Below are 22,023 nucleotides of genomic sequence, written 5' to 3'. Positions count from 1 at the left end.
AGAAATGGCCACTTTCCACTCCAGTCTTGCCGTCATTTGCAAAAATAAAAATATATATTATTTTAGCACATGGGTAGTGCATGCAAATCAGGAATTTACCACAGGATGCCTGCATGTGTCCTGCAATAAGCCATTTTACGCTGTGGTAAGCAGGCACTAGCACTTACTGCAGTTTAAAGAAAGGACCCTAAAGAGAAGTGTATTCAGCATGAAAACTGTAAAAGTTGGTTCTACTCACCCTACTGAGGGAAAAACATTTAGGGATGCTCTTTAGGCTTGATTCTATATTGGACACCTGATTTCAGCAGCTGCCTAAGTGTTATTTGAGAATCACACACAGGCGTCCTATACAGAATCATGTCTGTCTGCCTAACCCTGCCTAACCACCCCAATTCAATAACCGGCATCTATGTCACAGGCGCTGTTTAGAGAATCACATTGCCACTGAGCTGATCGTGGCAAGGGAACCTCCTTGCACTGGGAGTGGCCTAAGATTGGCCAGATACCTAAAGCCTCTCCCATGGAAGGGGCTTCAGACATGTGAGCCAATCAGGGTCTTAGGCTCCTCCCCGGTGCATCCTAGAATGCATCGGGAAGGGCAAGGTGTCTGGGTGGGCTTTGAGGGCTAGGGGGTCAGGGTTTCAGGGGTGGGGGGTGTCATCAGGAGTGGGCATCCCTCCTGCTGGAGATGTTGGGGGGTAGGGGTGGGGTGCCATCAGGATGGAGTTGGCATCCCTCCTGCCAGGGAATGGGCAAATGTGGATAATGATTAAATACACTGGAGAGCCTTAAATATAATAATGAAAAATGAAAGTTAAAAAGAATAAAATAAATTTTAAAAGTGATTTATAAAAAGCAAATAGAGAAACATTAGAAGTAAAAATAAAACAATAAAATAAGATGAAAATCTTATGTTAAGAATGCCAAAAATGATGCGAGAATGAAGATAAAAACATGAACCAAAGAAAGAGTGGGGAAGGGACTGAAGACTTCAACCTAAGGAACAAATGTAATTTTATTATAAATGAAAATAACTTAAAATCATATCATATATGTAAAACCAAACCTTATGAAAAGTCCAAGTCTTGTTGATTTAATGGAGCCAACAAGGTCCGTGTTTTGGCTTCTGTGGAAAAGCCTTCCTCAGGGGTCGGCCTGTAGTTTAAGGAACAAACTGTATATAGAAATAAGTTCAACATATACAAACTATCCCCCTGTCATAGTAAGGTGCATTATGCGTTTTAGCGCGCATTTAGTGCACGCTAAATATACGCATGTGCTAACCGCTAATGCATTCATAGACTAACATGCATACGTTAGCGCTTAGCGCTTGGTTAGCATGCACTAATATTTAGCACATGCTAAAATGCTTAGCGCACCTTAATAAAAGGAGCCCTATGTAAAGCAAATAAAACATATGCATCAATGAAACAATCATAGCCAATGTAAAGATAAAAAATGACCATACTGATCTCTTAGATTTTTGTTGCATGTTAGTGCGATGGTGGGCTTGACGTTCTTGAAGCATTTGTGTAGTTCTAGGATATGCCAATTCTTATTGATGATATAGTGGATATCCTTGGAAAAATTAGAAGGTTTCAGGGTGCAGACTAAGGGCTCCTTTTATGAAGGTGAGCTAAGCGTTTTAGCGCACGCACCAGATTAGCTCACGCTATCCGAAAATCTACCGCCTGCTCAAAAGGAGGCGGTAGCAGCTAGCATGCGCGGCAATTTAGCGCACGCTATTCCGCGCGTTAAGGCCCTAGCGCGGCTTTGTAAAAAGAGCCCAAAGTCTGGTTGTATTCTTGCTTTGTTGCCAGTCTTTAGGAAATTTTCTCGATGCTTTAATTTAGAGCAGTTGTATCCTATGCTGATGTTGACTATGGGATAACCCCTTCTGTGTATATTTATTGGCTGTGATTAAGGCCTGCTTTTCAAAATCTGTTGGTGAAGAACATAGCCGTTTGAGTCTCAAAAATTGGCTGTAAGGGAGATTGGTTTTTAGTTCTTTCTGATGGAAGTTGGAGAAGTGGAGATAACTGTTTTTGTCCATCAGTTTCCTTTAGACAATGGTTTTGAAACTGTATTAGTCCTTTTTAATCATGATATCTAAAAAAAGGTATCTGGTCATGATGATATTCCATTTTGAATATCATGTTTCTGTCACGGGAGTTAAACCAGATAAGAAATAAATTTAATCTAGCTCCAGAGTAAGCTAAGTAAGTATTCTTTTTACAGAAAGGGTGGTAGATGCATGGAACAGTTTCCCAGAAGAGGTGGTGGAGACAGAGACTGTGTCTGAATTTAAAAGGCCTGGGATAGGCACATTGGATCTCTCAGAGAGAGAAAGAGATAATGGTTACTGTGGATGGGCAGACTAGATGGGCCATTTGGCCTTTATTTGCCATCAAGTTTCTATGATATTGCCTTTCCATAGGATGAAGATGTCATCTATGTAGCATTTATATAATCTGATTTCTTCTTTAAATTCATGTTCTTTTAAAAATCTATCTTCAAAATGAGCCATATATAAATTGGCAATATCTGGGGGCCATGGATGTCCTCATGGCTGTGCCTTTAATCTGTAGATAAAATTTTCCTTCAAAACAAAAGTACTTTTGAGTAAGTGTGAGGGTGGCAAAGGTAATGATGAGTCTTTTAGGAATGCAGCTCTGGGTGGTTCTATTTTGCAAGGTCTCTTCAATAACTTAGATGGCAACGATCTGTGGGATGTTAGTGTAGAGAGATTCTATGTTGCAGGTGATGAGTTATAAATCTTCAAGGTCTCCATCAAAATCATCTACGATGGAAATCATATGCGATGAATTTCATGCATAAGAGCTGATATTTGGGGACAAATGGATGCAAAAAATGGTTCACAAAGTCTGTTAGTGGTTCTACGACTGAACCATTGGCAGAAATAGGTGGGTGATTTGTGGATTTTAGGTAGAATATATATAGTTGGGATGACAGTGTTTTCCCTAATCAAAAAGAGCTTCTCTTTTAATGTGAGTATGCCTGCTATATACGTAGTCTCAGCCAGCTCCTTGATTTCTGTTAGACATGTTGGGGTGGGATCAGTGTCTATTGGAATATAAAATTCCCTATTGTTTAACTGTCTCTGTACCTCTGTTATATATTTTGTCTTATCTAAAATGACAATGCCTCCACCCTTGTCTACAGATTTTATGACAATGTTGTGATTGGATTTTAATTCATTGATGGTTTCAAATTCAGGAATACTGAGGCTAAATCTATTTTTTATATTTCTTTTTATTTGTTCCAAATTTTCAACGACCCTGAGCACACATTCATAAAAGTATTTATAAGTGGATCACAGATGCCAGGGGGTACCCATTTTGATTTTTTTTTTTTTTTTCAAGATGGATTGATCTATATAAGTTACTAGCTGATCACCTGGCGTTGGCCGGATATTTATTTATCCCAATCTTCCGATATCAATAGACTTGTATTCAGTGATTATGCCTGGTAAAATGGGAAGTATTTGACAATTACGTTCACTTTCAAATTCCCTTGGGTTTTGTTTTACATTAACTTGAGGATTAACATCACACAAATTTTCAGTTTCACTTTCACTTTCTGTTTAGGCTTTACCATACCACAGCACAGCACAGCTGCACTACCTTATATACTGTTGAATTACTGTGTGACATCATTCCCCAAGCTTCACACAATTGGTCCATCTGTATAAAACACATGTTACACATGTCACCCCTTTCCCACCCCACAGTATTTTTTTTCCCAGATAGTAAGTAATATGTATACCAAGTGTGGTTGAAATCTCTCCTTGCGTTTCAGAGTTATGCTGGAACATATATACATACACACACAGATCCATCCAATTATATATATATATATATATATATATATATATATATATATATATATATATATATATATATTAATCTTATCATTTTTATTGTAAAACTGATGGATCTGTAATTTATGCTTGTATTTGTAAAGATCAATCCTTGTTTGAAAGGGATCATATCTTGAAGTAGGTATAAACGATAGACCTTTCTATAATAAAGATGTCTGTTGAAGGGTGAGTGAGACGGATGAAAGATTATAAATTGGTATTTCATCTACCAATGGTTCTGATTGTAAAAGGTGCACCCTCTGCCTCTGTTCATGCCTCTGTGTGTCCCTCTGTAGTTGCCCCTCCCTCTGTATGAATGGTATGGAGGGTGGTGTTCCAGATTCGCTGTACTTTGTTTTGCTTTGAATTCGTCTAATGTCCAAAGTTGGTCTAAAAAATTATTTTTGTTGATTTGACTGCTGGCAGGTGGACCAGAAACTGCTAATGCATTTGATATTGGAGGGCTGGTGGGGGGTGAAGTATAATCATTTATCCCAGGACAAGCAGGCAGCATATTCTTAACGCATGGGTGACGTCACCGACGGAGCCCTCGGTACGGACCTTTTTACTAGAAAGTTCTAGTTGGCCGCACCGCGCGTGCGCGAGTGCCTTCCCGCCCGACGGAGGAGTGCGTGGTCCCCAGTTTCTTCGTTTCCGCGGAGCGAAGAAGAAGCGTGTATTTTTTCAACGGCCGTTGAAATCACTTTTGCCTTCCCGCTCGCGCTTTTTTTGCCCATTTTTCTTCCTTTTTGCCTTCGGGTTTCTTTTTCTTTCATTTGTAAAAAAAAAAAAAAAAAAACTTAGCTTTTTTTCCCCCTTTTTTCGATTTTGCCCCGGCGGGGCCTGTTGCCATTATACAGGCCTCGGGGTTCGATTTTGCGGAGGCTGTTTTCCCCTTCATGCCCCCGCAGGTCGGTTTTAAGAAGTGCCAGCGGTGTGCACGCCCGATCTCCCTCACTGACCCACACAATTGGTGTTTACAGTGTCTGGGTCCGGAGCATCGGGCGGACTCCTGCACCCGCTGTGCCACTCTTAAAAAGCGGACGCTTAAAAACCGACAAATCCAACAAAATCTTTTGTTCGGCACCGGGTCGACGATGGACTCCTCGGCATCGTCAGCGGTGCCGCAGAAATCGGCACCGTCCACTTCGACACCGCCCGACCCCACATCGACGTCTCTGGCGCCAGGTAAGCCGGCTAAGAAGCCTCCCTCTTCCCTTGAGCGTCCTCCAACCACGGTGGCGACACCGACCTTGCCGGCCTCGCGCCGACCCCGCAAGCGCTCCGCCCCGATTTCGGTGAGTGCCTCATCATCGGCCTCCTCATCGCCGGGGCGTGGAGCGGCATCTAAGGAACCGAAGCAAAAGAAAGCGGTTCCGATGCCACCCCTAGATGACCGTATTTCGGCCATCTTGCAAGTTCAACTCCAGGAACAGTTGCAACGGCAGCTCGAGCACCTGTTGCCCACTATCCTGGCACCGCTCCTTTCGGTACCAGACCGGCCCGAGCCCCGTACCGAGCCCCCGGTATCCACCCCATCGGTACCCATCAACACCTCCATGCCGGTCCTTTCGGCTGAGCAACTTCATACCCATCCGGTGGTTCACTCCCATACCACGACGGATCCTCCTCGGGACCGGGCAGGACACCATACTTCCCGGGACCAGGATCGACGCCGGTCCTCTTCTCCCGGTACCGTTTTGGTGCGCTCTGGAAAATCTTTATCCAAGACTCACCATACCGCGCCTTCCACCCCGGTGTCTCGGCATGCACCAGAGGTCCGGGACCCTGACTTATGGGAAGAGTCCCCTCCCGGTACCGAGGAGGATCCCTCCTCTTCTGATGAGGATCCATCGGCACCCGATGCCACCTCCAAGCCGGAGCAGTCCTCCTTTTCAAAGTTCCTCAGGGAGATGTCTGCAGCCTTATCCCTTCCTCTGGAATCTGACTCCAAAAAATCCCAAGCCTTCCTGGAGGCTTTAGATTTTGAACAACCCCCTAAGGAGTTCCTCAAGCTCCCCGTTCATGACATTCTACGGGAGACCTTTTACAAAAATTGGGAGAACCCCCTCACGGTACCGGGGGCCCCCCGTAAACTGGACAACCTCTATCGGGTCATCCCTATTCCAGGGTTCGACAAGTCTCAACTGCCCCATGAGTCCCTTCTTGTTGAGTCCACCTTAAAGAAGACTCAGGGCTCCAGTGTCTATGCCTCTACCCCTCCTGGCAGAGAGGGTAAGACCATGGACAAGTTTGGCAAGAGGCTCTACCAGAATGCCATGCTGGCCAACAGGGCGAACAATTATTCATTCCATTTTTCATTTTATCTGAAACATTTGGTACAACAGCTGTCCGCCCTCCAAAAATACCTTCCGGAGCGTAAGGTGCCACTTTTTCAGCAACACATCTCTGGCCTCCTTCAATTGCGAAAATTTATGGTCCGCTCGATATACGATTCCTTCGAGCTCACCTCCCGTGCCTCTGCCATGGCCGTAGCCATGCGCCGTCTGGCCTGGCTGAGAGTCTCAGACTTGGACATAAACCACCAGGATCGTCTGGCCAACGCCCCCTGTCTCGGGGATGAGCTTTTTGGAGAGTCCCTGGATTCCACCACCCAGAAACTCTCAGCCCACGAAACCAGGTGGGACACCCTGATTAAGCCAAAGAAGAAGGCTCCACCTGCCCGACCTTATAGACCTCAATCCTCTTATCAGCGCAGGTTCTCAGCCAGGCCACTCAATCCGCCTTCTCAACCACCTCGGCGGCCTCGGCAGCAACAACACCATTCCCAGGCTCGTTCTCAGACCAATCAACCCAACAAGCCTCTTCCACCTGTAAAGCCGTCTCAGCCCTTTTGACTCTTCTCTCCAGGGCATAGCCAGTCTTCCACCTTCGCTACCTCTCCCACAACCAATCGGAGGTCGTCTCAGCATATTTTCCAGCCGTTGGGAGGTCATCACATCGGACCAGTGGGTCCTCAACATCATCCGACACGGCTACTCTCTCAACTTCCAGACTCTTCCACCGGACAGCCCGCCCGTAGAGTCTGCTTCACACTCATCTCAAACCCCCCTCCTCCTGAGGGAGGTTCAATCCCTCCTCCTTCTCAATGCCATCGAAGAAGTACCTCCAGAACAAAGGGGTCAGGGATTCTACTCCCGCTACTTCCTGGTACCCAAAAAGACGGGAGACCTCCGTCCCATTCTAGATCTCAGGGACCTCAACAAGTGTCTGGTCAAGGAGAAGTTCAGAATGCTCTCCCTTGCCACGCTCTATCCTCTTCTTTCTCATCACGACTGGCTATGTTCCCTGGACCTCAAGGAGGCCTACACTCACATCTCCATCAATCCGAATTCTCGCCGCTACCTGCGTTTCCAGGTACTGCACCGTCACTATCAGTACAAGGTGCTACCGTTTGGCCTCGCTTCCTCGCCCAGGGTGTTCACCAAGTGCCTTATAGTAGTGGCGGCCTTCCTCAGGTCTCACAACCTCCAGGTGTTCCCCTACTTGGACGATTGGTTGGTGAAAGCTCCTACATCTCCACTTGTACTACAGGCTACTCATCACGCCATCTCTCTCCTCCACCTCCTGGGGTTCGAGATCAACTACCCCAAGTCGCACCTACTTCCCACTCAGCGACTTCAATTCATCGGAGCTGTTCTAGACACCACTCTAATGAGGGCCTTTCTTCCCTCAGATCGTCAGTGGACTCTGCTCCATCTCTGTCGTCAGGTGCTCAAACATCCCTCCATACCTGCCCGACAGATGATGGTCCTCCTGGGGCACATGGCCTCGACAGTACATGTCCTTCCTCTGGCACGTCTCCACCTCCGCACACCTCAATGGACTCTCGCCAACCAATGGTCACAGACTACGGATCTTCTTTCTCATCCCATCTCTGTGACATCATCTCTTCAGCAATCGCTCCAATGGTGGTTGGACTCCTCAAATCTTTCCAGGGGTCTACTCTTTCATCTACCCCCTCACTCTATGACCATCACCACGGATGCATCCCCCTATGCGTGGGGAGCTCACCTAGGAGATCTACGCACCCAGGGGCTTTGGACCCCACAGGAGCGTCGACATCACATCAATTTCTTGGAACTCAGAGCCATGTTCTACGCTCTCAAGGCTTTCCAACACCTTCTCTGACCTCAGGTTCTCCTCCTGTGCACGGACAATCAAGTTGCCATGTACTACATAAACAAGCAGGGCGGCACCGGATCTCGCCCCCTTTGTTTGGAGGCTCTGCGCATCTGGACCTGGGCCACGGCCCGCAATCTCTTCCTCAAGGCTGTCTATATCCAGGGCGAACAGAACTCCCTGGCCGACAATCTCAGCCGCATCCTTCAACCTCACGAGTGGACGCTGGACCCTCCAACTCTACACTCCATCTTTGCTCGCTGGGGCACTCCGCAGGTGGACCTCTTTGCAGCACCTCACAATCATCAGCTGCCCCAGTTCTGTTCCAGACTCTTCTCTCCTCTCTGGCCCCGGATGCATTCCTGCTCGATTGGAGGGATCGGTTCCTGTATGCCTTCCCTCCACTTCCTCTGATGTTGCGGACCTTGTCCAAACTCCGCAAGGACAACGCCACCATGATTCTCATCGCCCCTCGGTGGCCTCGTCAACACTGGTTCTCCCTCCTGCTCCAACTCAGCTCCAGGGAGCCCATTCCTCTTCCTGTGTTTCCTACTCTACTTACGCAGCAGCATCAATCTCTACTGCATCCCAATCTGTCTTCGCTCCACCTGACAGCTTGGTTTCTCTCGGGCTGACCTCGTCAGAAAAACTATCTCAGCCGGTCCGCCTCATATTGGACGCCTCCAGGATACCAGCCACCCTCCAATGTTACCATCAGAAGTGGACCAGGTTCTCCTCGTGGTGTCTCCGGCATCATCTTGAACCCACCTCTTTAGCGGTGGAACCTGTATTGGAATATTTGCTCTCGCTGTCCAATGCTGGCCTCAAATCTACCTCCATCAGAGTCCACCTCAGTGCCATCACTGCGTTCCATGAGCCTATCCTCGGAAAACCCCTCACGGCTCATCCTCTGGTTTCCAGGTTCATGAGAGGTCTCTTCAATGTCAAACCACCTCTGAAGCCTCCTCCGGTCGTCTGGGACCTGAATGTGGTTTTATCAGATCTCATGAAACCTCCGTTTGAGCCTCTTGCCACAACTTCGCTCAAATTTCTTACCTGGAAGGTGCTTTTCCTAATCGCCATCACCTCTGCCAGGAGGGTTAGTGAACTGCATGCACTGGTCGCCGACCCACCCTTCACGGTTTTTCACCATGACAAGGTGGTCTTACGTACCCATCCTAAATTCCTTCCAAAGGTGGTCTCGGCTTTTCACCTCAACCAGTCCATTGTGTTGCCCGTCTTTTTCCCTAAACCACATTCTCATCCTGGGGAACAGGCGCTGCACACGCTGGATTGCAAGCGTGCCCTTGCCTACTACCTTGACCGCATCAGGGCTCACCGCTCATCCCCTCAGCTCTTTTGTCATTCGACCCTAATCGTCTAGGTCGTCCTGTTTCCAAAAGGACGCTTTCCAATTGGCTTGCTGCCTGTATTGCGTTCTGTTATGCTCGGGCCGGTCTCTCACTGGAAGGTGCAGTCACGGCCCACAGAGTCCGAGCTATGGCTGCTTCTGTAGCTTTCCTCCGTTCCACGCCCATCGAGGAAATCTGCAAGGCGGCCACTTGGTCCTCAGTTCATACGTTCACTTCTCACTACTGTCTGGATGCTTTTTCCAGACGGGATGGACACTTCGGCCAATCTGTGTTACAAAATTTATTTTCATAATGGCCAACCATCCCTCCTCCCTCTTTGTTAGCTTGGAGGTCACCCATGCGTTAAGAATATGCTGCCTGCTTGTCCTGGGATAAAGCACAGTTACTTACCGTAACAGGTGTTATCCAGGGACAGCAGGCAGATATTCTTACGTCCCACCCACCTCCCCGGGTTGGCTTCTTAGCTGGCTTATCCGTCGGGCGGGAAGGCACTCGCGCACGCGCGGTGCGGCCAACTAGAACTTTCTAGTAAAAAGGTCCGTACCGAGGGCTCCGTCGGTGACGTCACCCATGCGTTAAGAATATCTGCCTGCTGTCCCTGGATAACACCTGTTACGGTAAGTAACTGTGCTTATCAGATCAACTTCTAATGCGTTTATGTCCACAGTCGTGTGTATTGGTGATATTATGTGTTCTAGTTGGAGCATTTGTGTTCTGCATCTTTTTGTTATTCCTTGAAATGGATCTAAAAATGGTTTTTGTTTAGAGTGAATTCTAGACTTTGCCTAAGGGTATATACTGCCTTAAGCTTATCTAGTTTAGCAAGCTTAGGGATCCTTTTATTAAGGTGCGCTAACCAATTTAGTGTGCACTAAAGATTATTACGTGCTAAATGCTAAGATGCCCATAGAATATAATGGATGCCTTAGCATTTAGTGCACACTAATCTTTAGCGTGTGCTAAATTGGTTAGGGTGCCTTAATAAAAGGACCCCTTAGTTTCTTTTTTATATTCAGTCATATTAATATTTAGGTCAAAATGTTCATCCCCATTTTTTTTATGTATTCTGATTTATCCTCTAGATTCTCTCTAATTTTATTTGATGTTTGTTTTGATGTTTCTATTAACAATATCATCAAGTCTAGTGAGCATTTATTAAGAATACTATACAAGTTGTCTAAAAAATCTTGGTTGTCAGAAACATTGTTGGTCCTTTCATAATTCTTAATCCTCTTGGGATCAAGTTTCAAGTTTATCAAAATTTTGATATAAACGCAATATCAAATGTTTTCAATGCGTATAACAATAAAAGTTTTTTTTCGGGGGGGGGAGACAAAATAAAACAATTTATACAGGTAAACATACAATCGATGTACACAATTAATTAGTGATACATAAGGAAAGAGGAGTGAACTGCAATTTGTTAAAGAAAGTAGAAGAACATTTAAGGAAAAACATTAGGAGGGTAATTGAAAATGTTTTACAAATAAAGCTAGGTCTAAAAGTGAAACGGAGAAGTTGTGACCTATATATAGATCTGGTTAGGTTTAAGCATTTGAGCCTGAGATTGTTGATAAAAGAGTTATCCTGTTTATGACTCAAATGCATCTTTGTATAGGTGGCTTTTTAATGTGCTTTTAAATTTTTCTAGAGAAGTTTCACCACGCAGATAAACTGGTAACTTGTTCCAAAGCTGGGGTGCTATGATTGAAAAAATAGTAGATCTTCTGGTGCCTATTATTTTCAGAGACGGGATGGTCAGCAAATGCTGATCTGTTGATCTTAGAGATCTGGCTGGAGAATATGGTATCAAATAAAGATTTAAAAATATTGGTGTGTTGGTTTGTTGAATTTTGAAGGTTAACAGTGCACTTTTATAGATTATTCTGTGTGAAATTGGTAGCCAATGTGCTTTTTGTAAAAGAGGAGTGACATGATCGTATTTTTTGGAGTTAGTAATAATTTTTATTACAGTATTTTGTATAATTTATAACCTTCTTATTTCTTTCTGAGTTATGCCATGGTATAATGTATTGCAGTAATCCAGCCTGGGATAATTTGTGTTATACAATATTCTAGTAGAAAAACAAAATGAAGGTCAGTCTGAATGATCTCTCTGTTGAACAATATAATTTCTTTCCATTTGTCTAGAAGAGTAGGTTCATCAATCTCTATTGGTGGTTGATCATGTAGAAGAGATCTCAAATGTTCTTCTGAAAAGCTGAGAACTTGGTTCCAGTCTGGAAAGGACATGGTGGGTAGGTGGGTAAAAGAAGTAGAAGACAACAAGTAAAATGGTAACCCAGATTGTCTGCAGCAATTTGGTGCAACCAAAAACAAAAGAAGGAAATTGCTGAACTTATGTTCGTGATGCCAGAATTTATTGAGTTAATATATATGTGGAGGGGCATAATCGAAAGGGACGTCTAAGTCCGTTTACGTCCATCTTGCAAATCATCCAAAGTTAAAAAGAGCTTAAGACACATTTTCGAAAGATACGTCCAACTTTTTTTTCGTTTCGAACATTGTCTAATTATATGTCCTGCCGATCTGATCATCCAAGTCACTAAATTGTACATCTTTATACCACATTTTCATCCAACTTTCCGTCCAAGTCCAAAACACCTAGAACAAGCTCTGTTGGATGTGGGAGGGGTCTGCAAAGTGATGGACAGCACACCCAGACATGCCACCTAAACAGTGGGGTATCTTACAGGGCACTGCTGTGAACTTCACAAAAAGGGTGCCATGTCTTCTCCTCCCTACAACTCCCTTATAGGTTACAGTGAACCCCCCAAACCACCTCCAGAATCCCCTAGACCCACTTATCTACCACCCCAATAGCCCTTATGGCTGCAGGAGTCACTTATATGCCAGTAAAAAAGGGGTATGGGGGTGTATAGGGGAGTGCAAATGTTTAAGTATCAATGCAGTGATTACAGGGGCTTATGGGCATGGGTCCTCCTCTCCATGAGTCCCTAACCCACCCCCAAGACAACTTAAGCTGCCTCTGGGCTGGACGACTAGGCTTTCCTATACTAGACGGCCAGGTGATGAAAGTCTGGAGGCTGAATTTTAAAGTTATGATTAAAATTTTTATGGGGGTAGTGTGTGGCGGTCTGTTTTATGTGTTTGCAGTGCTTATCTGGTGACTTTAGGTGGATTTTTGTGACTTAGACCATGTTGTCGATCATACATTTCTGGAAAAAGAGAATTCCATAAGAAAGGTGCAAAACAGGAAAAAGTGCTTGAGTGTGTAAATACCAGCTTGATTTCAGATATAAAGGGAAACAAGTATTTTGGGATGATCATAATGTCCTGGTGTATATTCATGAAGCCAAACCACCAAATATTGTAGCTCACCACTATATAAGGTATGAAAGGTGATACTAAAAATTTGAATATAAATTTAGTTTCTATTGGCAACCAATGCAAATCACCGAGTGCTGGAGTATAATAACCAGCCAACCAGCTAACACGTGCACAGCTATAGTTTGAATCAGCTGATGTCTCTTGCCAGCAAACTTTGATACAGTCTGATATCCCATTGGTTTTCTGTTATCTTCTTGGGAATGCTTATCATTAAACCATACACTTGGAGGTTATAATATTCTATTTTAGAGATTTTTACTGTAATGTTTTCAAAATTTGAGTGCATTACTTTTCAAAGATAGGATCCATGTTTAATGATGGGAAGTATGGGTAGGCCTTGGGTGATGAGGCCTAGTGTCTATTTTTATGCTAATCTGCTACAGGTATTTAAATGAGTGTTGTCAGCACATTGAAATTGGTATAATTATTCTGAGTATCAGAGTCCTTCTTGTAAATAGTTGTTTATTTTTATGCTATAACTCAAGTTAATCTTGCTATGTTACCTGTATCTAATCCCATGTGTATGTTTTAAAGTTTTGGCTATTTCTGTATTGCATGTATTTCTCAATAAAATGTACTATAACAATACTTTCTTATGATATATACTTATCTACGATAACTTCTTTCTATTTGTGACAAAACAAATATGCATTTCAAGGAAAAGCATCAGTGATAAATAATGTTAATATATTGTTCTATTCAAATGGAAATTTAATTAAAAAAATATATATATAAAAGAACAAACGAGACATCTCCCAGTTCAGTTTTGTGCATATTTAAACATTACAATGTTCCAAAAGATTGTTTGCAAAACATGAAATACTTGGGTCTACAAAGACCATCCAAAATGTAAAAGAAATAAAGCCTCAAATTTCAGCACTGCCCCCCCCCCCCTTTTACAAAACCATAATGTGGTTTTTAGTGATGGCCGTGGCGGTAACAGCTCCAACGCTCATAGTACTACTGCTGCTTGTCCATGAAACTGCATTACCCTAAGTGGGCTGGATATTATTTTGTTGTTCGTGTCTATATAGTATTGGAAAGGACGCCTCAGCCCCACCACTCCACCGCAAAAATTATTTAGATCGCGGGAAGCATTGTGTGGTGCTTCATCATTGGCTGTCTTTTCTGAGTTTAACCAACTTAAGTGTTATTACTTTATTTTTGCATTTTTTAACTTTGTTGTTATAATTTTGATCTGGTCATCTCTAGTGAATACACCACTATTATATTATACTTATTGATAGTGATCAAACTTTAGGATAGTACTTATCTCAGCCAAACCTGGGGAGCCAGACCCGACATGTTTCGCACATAAACTGTGCTTTCTCAAGGGACTCCCTAAAAAATATGGAAACGGAACCGTAAACATACAGTTGTGTACAGCCCCCATCCTATCAAGAGTTATAACATTAAAACCAGTGTAATAGAGTCTATTACACTATTACTCTATTACACTGGTTTTAATGTTATAACTCTTGATAGGATGGGGGCTGTACACAACTGTATGTTTATTAATAATAATAATAATAATAATAATAACTTTATTCTTCTATACCGCCACAATCTTGCGACTTCTAGGCGGTTTACAATCAAGGGAGCTGAACATTCAGCGAGTTACAATATGCAGATGATCAGGGGAAATAGAGTACAGAAATTTTAAGAAAGTAAAATATAAATATACAGTTTGTTTATATGTTTACGGTTCCGTTTCCATATTTTTTAGGGAGTCCCTTGAGAAAGCACAGTTTATGTGCAAAACATGTCGGGTCTGGCTCCCCAGGTTTGGCTGAGATAAGTACTATCCTAAAGTTTGATCACTATCAATAAGTATAATATAATAGTGGTGTATTCAAGAGATGACCAGATCAAAATTATAACAACGAAGTTAAAAAATGCAAAAATAAAGTAATAACACTTAAGTTGGTTAAACTCAGAAAAGACAGCCAATGATGAAGCACCACACAATGCTTCCCGCGATCTAAATAATTTTTGCGGTGGAGTGGTGGGGCTGAGGCGTCCTTTCCAATACTATATAGACACGAACAACAAAATAATATCCATCCCACTTAGGGTAATGCAGTTTCATTGACGTTTATAAGGCTGGATCAATATTATAAGATAAGTGGCCACTATAGTAGTTGCTTGTCTCTGAAAGGCATAAGCAGCGCTATATATTTTGACATTTACAGACTGTCCCTGCTCAGAAGAGCTTACATTCTAACTTGGACAGACAGACACGACATATAGGATCTTATGAGCGTTGGAGCTGTTATCGCCATGGTCGGTGCTAAAAACTGTGCTATGGTTTTGTAAGGGGCGGGAGGGTATTAGAAATGAATATTCACAGGCAGAAATTAAGCCCTAGAAATATTGTAATATGACAGCCTATCTGAAAACTGTACTCGCTTAGTAACTGAAAACAGCACTTGGACCCTCTGGGGATTTATAGTATGTATACTTTTAAGCAGCTTAAAATGTGTCATTCCTGTTGGATGCGTTTAGATCACAGCACACATGTGCAATGTTTTCAAAACTGTACCATCACCCAACAAAACCTACCATTTGCAAAATAGAAGGTGCAAAGGATGAAGGAAATCTTAGCATAAGACTCTATACTAATTTCCAAACTATCTCTGAAAACTAACTTTAAATATGTCTAGATGAAATTTGGAAAGGTTCTGTCTTGAAGCTAAAGAATCAATAAAAGACGCACAAGGGGCCTTCAAGTTCTGAACAGTCAAACTCCTTTTATTGGTTGTTTTGCACTTTGACCTCTTCTCTATTTTGACTAGTTGAACCTAAAGAATGAAAGCATAAGGGAAGGGATAATCTGGGTTTGTTTTACCAGAGATTTTCTCCAATTGTCCCTATGGGAAAAATTCTTAGAGGCTACTGTTAAAAAAAAAAGGTGAACTTCTAAATTTAGGCATCTAAGGCCTTCTTTTACTAAGCTAACTGATTAGGGCGTGCTAAACGCTAACGTGTGCATGTTAGTCTATGGACGTGTTAGCATTCAGCGCGCGCTAATTGGTTAGCGCACCTTAGTAAAAGAGGGGGTAAGCGATGTATTTACTAGTGTTTGTTAACATGCAAACATGCATTGATGCATGCTGTGTGTCAATTGCACATTATTTAACACAAGAAACATTATTGTTAGTAGGACCTACTCGTACTAACTCAGGCAATTCTATAAAAAGGGTACTTGGAGCCTATTCTGTAAAAAACTGTAGCTGCCCGCTTTCCCCTAGGCACCGAAATGTGGGCACTGAGCATCAGTTATCTTTCAGAGAGGCCAATTGATGCTCCTACTGTATAAGTTAGATTCCTAAATCATTTATAGTTGGGAACTATAGAGATGGAAAAAGTAGGCCTAAGCACAGGATAATGAAATACTTTGCTATTGGTTGTTCATTCTCTTAGAACTGGCAAATTAAGCCTGTATCCACTGCTCCCTCTAAGCTAAGTAGGACTCCTCCAACTGCATTGCTGCCAGTGTGGGTGTATGTGGAGTGGGGAGGGGGGGGGGGCACAGGCAAGTTCTCTGGAGTCCCACAGAGTTTGCCTGTTCCTCACTATTGAAAATGTGATAGTGAAACAGCACCCGCCCCCTTCACTGGCAGGATTGCAAGTGGAAGACTCCCACTCTGCATAGAGGGAACAGTACCTGTGACTTGCCAGTTCTGATGCAGAACTCACCTCCCCCCATTTGTAAGCCTAGCGTACCAAAATAATCATGCATAACATAGAAACATGATAATAATAATAGTTTATTTTTGTATACCGCCACACCATCAGTTCTTGGCAGTTTACACAATAAATTACAAAGTATTTAAAATACAGAGCCAGATAACAGTGTCTTATAAAAGGAAATAACACAATTAAATAAATGATGGCAGATAAAGGCCAAATGACCCATCTAATCTGCCCATCCGCAGTAACCATGATCTCTTTCTCTCTCTGAGAGATCCTACGTGCCTATCCCAGGCCCTTTTGATTTCAGACACATTCTCTGTCTCCACCACCTCTTCTGGGAGACTGCTCCATGCATCTACCACCACATGACAGCTTTACTATGATTACATTAAATTGACTAGAGCCATTGTAATTTTGCCCACATAAACAAAAGGATGTGACATTGGTGGAATGGGGATCACAATTGAGGAAGCTTTTATGCCCTGAACTCTAATGCACTACCTCCCCTATGCCATCTGATAACATACTACCCCCCAACCCAACTCTCCCACCTGATAATATTTGACCCCCCTCATTCTTTCCAAAAATGAAAACCCTGGTGCTTGCTAACAGTAGAGAGGTCTCCAGCCTACTTTCCATGTTTGCATTCACCACCTCTAAGCTTCCATGATATCATCACAAGGAAGAAGGAAGCCTATTTCCTTCCTGTTAGTACGGTTGCAAAGTAAAAATGGCTCTGGTGAAATTTATATGAACTGTGAAATTCATATAGTTGATTCAAGGATAGATAGTGCCATTATGAATTTGATGTCCTACTACTATGAGGGATACTGACTTCCTCCTGCTAGTGATGATAATGGAGTATAACTGTGGGGGCTGGGATCAGCTTAGAGACTTCACAACCATGGTTATAAATGATGGTCATGAGTGGGGAAGGTTTTGTGGGAGGGGCCTGGGCAGATGGGTGGATCCATCCATTTAGTAGATGTTACTTTTGTTTGAGGAAAGTTGGGAAGGTGGGGGATTAAAGGTGACAGCTGTTAGTACATAGGATCTTGTAAGTGCTAAAGATGGTTCTTAAGATGTGATTTGAATCTGGTTACTTGGTGCCTATGCCTTTTGAACTTATTGCCAGTCTCTCTTTGTCATGGTAAAGTAGTTTTTATGAGTCTTTCAACCTTATTAAGCAGGAAAGGCATTCTAGGCTACTTGACAAACTACATTACTAATAACTCTGGGACCACTGTCGGAAGCAGGATGCTGGGTTAAATGGATCTTTGTTCCTATCCAGCTTGGCTGTTTTATGTTCTCATTGTAAACTGAAACAGTTGTCAAACTTTTGGATAAATATTACCTTTCTTACCATAGGTCCAAGGATTTAATAAAGGAAGCAATTCTTGACAATGACTTCATGAAGAATCTAGAACTGTCACAGATCCAAGAGATTGTGGATTGTATGTACCCAGTGGAGTATGGCAAAGACAGCTGTATCATTAAAGAAGGAGATGTGGGTTCACTGGTTTATGTCATGGAAGGTATGGTCTGTAATTCTGACCCTTTCTCATTTGAAATATTTTTCCTTGTATCTCATCATTCTGCAAAACAGATGGAAACTAAATGACATGGAACAAATCCATTATTGGTTGTTTTTTTTTTTTTCTCCCCAAGGAAACTGTTTCTAGAAAAGTAAAACTGCTAGAATGCTGTAGTACAGATGTCTTAACTGTGATAGGCAGAAGTTGTCTTTAGTTGACTTGACCATCAAGATTTGCTGAGCAAAGAGGAAAATTGAACAAAGGGATGCAAATGTCAGTTTTAATCGGTTCGTAGACAACCCCGCGAAAGACAAAGGTGCGCGCCGACAACTGAGCGCAAGACGGAGGCGTGCAACAAAGAAAATTACAGTTTTTAGGGGCTCCGACGGGGGGTTTTGTTGGGGAGCCCCCCCCAGTTTACTTAATAGAGATCGCGCCGGCGTTGTGGGGGGCTTGGGGGGTTGTAACCCTCCACATTTTACTGTAAACTTAACTTTTTCCCTGAAAACAGGGAAAAAGTTAAGTTTACAGTAAAATGTGGGGGGTTACAACCCCCCAACCCCCCCACAACGCGGCGCGATCTCTATTAAGTAAAGTGGGGGGGCCATCGGAGCCCTAAAAACAGTAATTTTCTGCGGCGCGCACCTCCGCTCTGCGCTCAATTGTCTGCGCGCGCCTTTGTCCCGGCGCGCTTTTGACCTGACACTGTTTTAATCAGTGACATCACTAAATCTTGTTGCTCATTGAAACTGTAGTTCATATATGAGTCAGTAATGAGCAAATCCCTTCATATTTAATTTAAATCCTATTGACACAGGGAGAGCAGGTGGATGAGGTAAACAGATCTGAACTCTTTGCAAACTGAATCTGAAAAGTCTGATATAGCACGTTTGCAACCTAAGTAAGATTTGCACATTCCCATGGTCTGATCTGTTTGATCAGGTTCATATGTGAAACTTAACAAAGTAACATATGTCTTATTGTCAGTGCAACAAATCTTTAAAATACCTTTTCAAGTAGTTTGCATGCGATTTATTCACATGAATTGAAACCAAAATAAATTTTAAAAAAGTGCATTTAATTTCAGATTCAGAGTTGGTCATTCTAAATCATATAGTCACAGTTCCTAAACTCAACTAGCACTTTGATAAGTTTACTCATCCCAATTGTGAATTGTGTGCAATTTCATTTTCTAACTATGCAGGCTCTCTCTGTTTATGCAGGCTTTGATGAAGCTTTAAAATTACTTGCAATTGAAGTCAATTTCAAGTGGAAGCATCACATTCTCTGTTGGGCAGTTTTGTTGATCGGAAAGGTTAATGTTTTTGTCTAACTACTGTCAGCCTTTTCTGAACCAATCAAAATCCATTAACAAGGATTATGATATCAGAGGTTGACTTTTGGGTTGGCGATGATTCAAGAACTGATTAGGTATTTGAAGCCTTGTGAGCCTTGTGTAACAATTAGTATTGATTTGAAGGGGGTTTTTTTTTTCTTCCTTTAATGTTAACACTGAATTCTACAAGCAGAAGACTTAATCGGTATAACAGCTACTTTTTGCTGGCAAAATGTTTTCTAATCAAAATAATTACTGTTGAAAGTCCATTCAGTTTATTATTTAGGCCAAAGATGCTATTTTGGAAGGAACTCGATTACTGTATTTTGCTGTTGGTAATTGTGAGCATGTAATATTCTTGTATTTTTCTACTATAACATATGGTTCTTTATCTTTTAAGCATGCAATATGTAACATGACTGCTATTTATCACTGTGCCTCTCAAGCATAAGTTACTGCTTCCTTGCTGACAAATTGTTCGTGATATGTCTTTTTCTCTGTAGCCTATGCCTGTAACTAGCCTCTTTTTCTGTGATATATTAGCAAGCAGTAGGAAATCTCCAGCTTCTTTCCTGGCTTTCCTCCTCTGTTGAGAGAGAAGCAGAATTGATCTGTACTTTTTTCTTTCCCTGTCATGTTTTCTAGCTCTGCACAGAGAATTGAATTACCTTTGCAATCAGCCAGGCTGATTAGTTGAAGACATGTTTTCATCGCCTTTTGTCTGCATACCACTTTCAGCCTCCCCATGACATATCTACCTGTTGTAGTATTTGCTGTGTTTCGTATTGTCTTCTAAATTGTAAATCTTTTCTTAGGGTCAGTTTAACCTTACCTTTTAGCTGACTCCTTGACTGGAGCTTCCTGTAACAATCTCGGGGTTTTTTTTATTCCATGTGTCGACTTTTGTTTGAATTGATTCATCATTTACCTCAACTCACTATTTCCTTTTTTATGATATCTGTAGGTGTTTTCTGTCCAAAATTTCTAGAGAAGATGCTGTGCAATCAACAGTATGATTCTAGTGTGAAATATATCATTTTATTTATTGGACTATTGAAGTACAGCAGCAATCACAGGCACTGCCTTTTTTTCTGCGGAGTCTAAAGTAGCGACACTTGATAATGGATTGTTTGGCAAAATACACAGCTTAGATTTTTTTGTGAAATATATTAAATCAACTTAACTAGAAATCAGAGGAATCCTTTAAAAACCCATGACTTCTGTTGGAATTCGTGTAACACTATGAGTGAAGGGGTAGTTCTATAACAAGGTGTGTAGATTTGGGGTCATGATCTAGGTGGACTCTCCATAGGTGCATCATTATTCTGTGCCTCCAAGGGGTCATACAAGTTTTCTGGGATCACGGCCACAAAGAGATTGACAAGCATTGCTAGAAAAGGGCCTTTTTGAAGTCGACTTTATAGAGTATTAGTGCAAGTGGACAATAGCTCACCTTTATTTTAGGCATCATCATGTATGCTATCCATAGATCTGGTTTAAATGCTCAAGTTTCAATAGCCAAAAGATGCAAGTGCATTTTAGAATTCTATAAGCTACATGTATATGTGCCCTGGATATGCTCCGCCCAAACCATACTCAAAGCACAACTGCAAAGTATATGCCATTTGAATATCGGTATATAATTAAAGAATAGGGTGTTGCCAAAATATAGTCATTTAGGTGCATATGAATCCATTTATGTGTGATTCATGCTGCCTAAAATTGCTTTTATATATACCAACTTATGTGCTTACATAATACAGATACACTGATATCTTATTGTATAGGCCTTTTAAGTATAGTGATAGTAGAAGGGGTCTATAGTGTGTTTTTAAGATTTCTGCTTGGACACTTAGAAAACATGTCTGGCAGAGAGGATCCATGAAATATTCATTCTTTGTCATCTCGCTGAAACAGCAATGTGCTTCCATAGACCTGAGGTATCACTCATCCTCTATAATAAAACCCGAAGCGCGCATACATACTTAGGGTTTTGTGATCCCTGCCACCGTGCTGTGTCCCTCTGTGCCAAATTCCATTTCCGGCGCGTGGGGCGGCTTGCAACGGCGATTTCAGCAGCGGTTTGACTCCTACGCTGCCGGGACGCCTCTTCTCCCCCCCCCCCCCCCGACCAGCAAACGTAGCAGCCATGGGGCATTTGCTAGGCCAGCCCACTTCGATAATGCGAGGTGGGCTGGCCTAGTAAAAGCCACGCGGCTGTCCGGGCTAGAGGATGCTGGACAGGGGGATCAGATAAGAGGTGCTGCTGGACGTGGGGGGGGTGTAAAAGGAAGGGAGAAGGCCTATTGCTGGACGGGGGGAGCAGGGAAGAGGTGCTGCTGGACCGGGGGGAGGGGGTAAAACAAAGGGAGAAGGGCTGCTGCTGGACAGGGGGAGCATGGAAGAGGTGCTGCTGGACCCGGGGGGGGGGGGATAAAAGGAAAGGAGAAGGGCTGCTGCTGGACAGGGGGCGCAGGGAAGAGGTGCTGCTGGACAGGGGGGAGGTAAAAGGAAGGGAGAAGGCCTACTGCTGGACAGGGGGGAGGTAAAATGAAGGGAGAAGGGCTGCTGCTGGACAGGGGGGGAGGTTAAAGGAAGGAAGAAGGACTACTGCTGGACAGAGGGAGAAGGCAAAGGGTAGTGGTGGACAGCCGAGGAAAGAGAGAGAGAGAAAAAAAAAAGAAAGAC

General features: G+C 42.9%; 1 protein-coding gene across 5 annotated transcripts in view; it reads left to right on the top strand.

The window, feature by feature from the left end:
- Positions 1-22,023, top strand: part of PRKG1 (protein kinase cGMP-dependent 1) — a 1,424,783-nt gene that overhangs the window by 339,172 nt on the left and 1,063,588 nt on the right. For all 5 annotated transcript variants that reach the window (XM_033943780.1, XM_033943783.1, XM_033943781.1 and 2 more), the window contains exon 2: positions 17,833-17,999. In XM_033943780.1, coding sequence (XP_033799671.1) covers positions 17,833-17,999 — 167 coding nt within the window. The remainder of the gene's footprint in view (positions 1-17,832; positions 18,000-22,023) is intronic.

The sequence above is a fragment of the Geotrypetes seraphini genome, chromosome 4 (genome assembly GCF_902459505.1).
Source record: "Geotrypetes seraphini chromosome 4, aGeoSer1.1, whole genome shotgun sequence".
Classification (NCBI taxonomy): Eukaryota; Metazoa; Chordata; class Amphibia; order Gymnophiona; family Dermophiidae; genus Geotrypetes; species Geotrypetes seraphini.
Note: the sequence above shows the minus strand (reverse complement) of the source record. Positions and strands in the feature narration are given on the sequence as shown.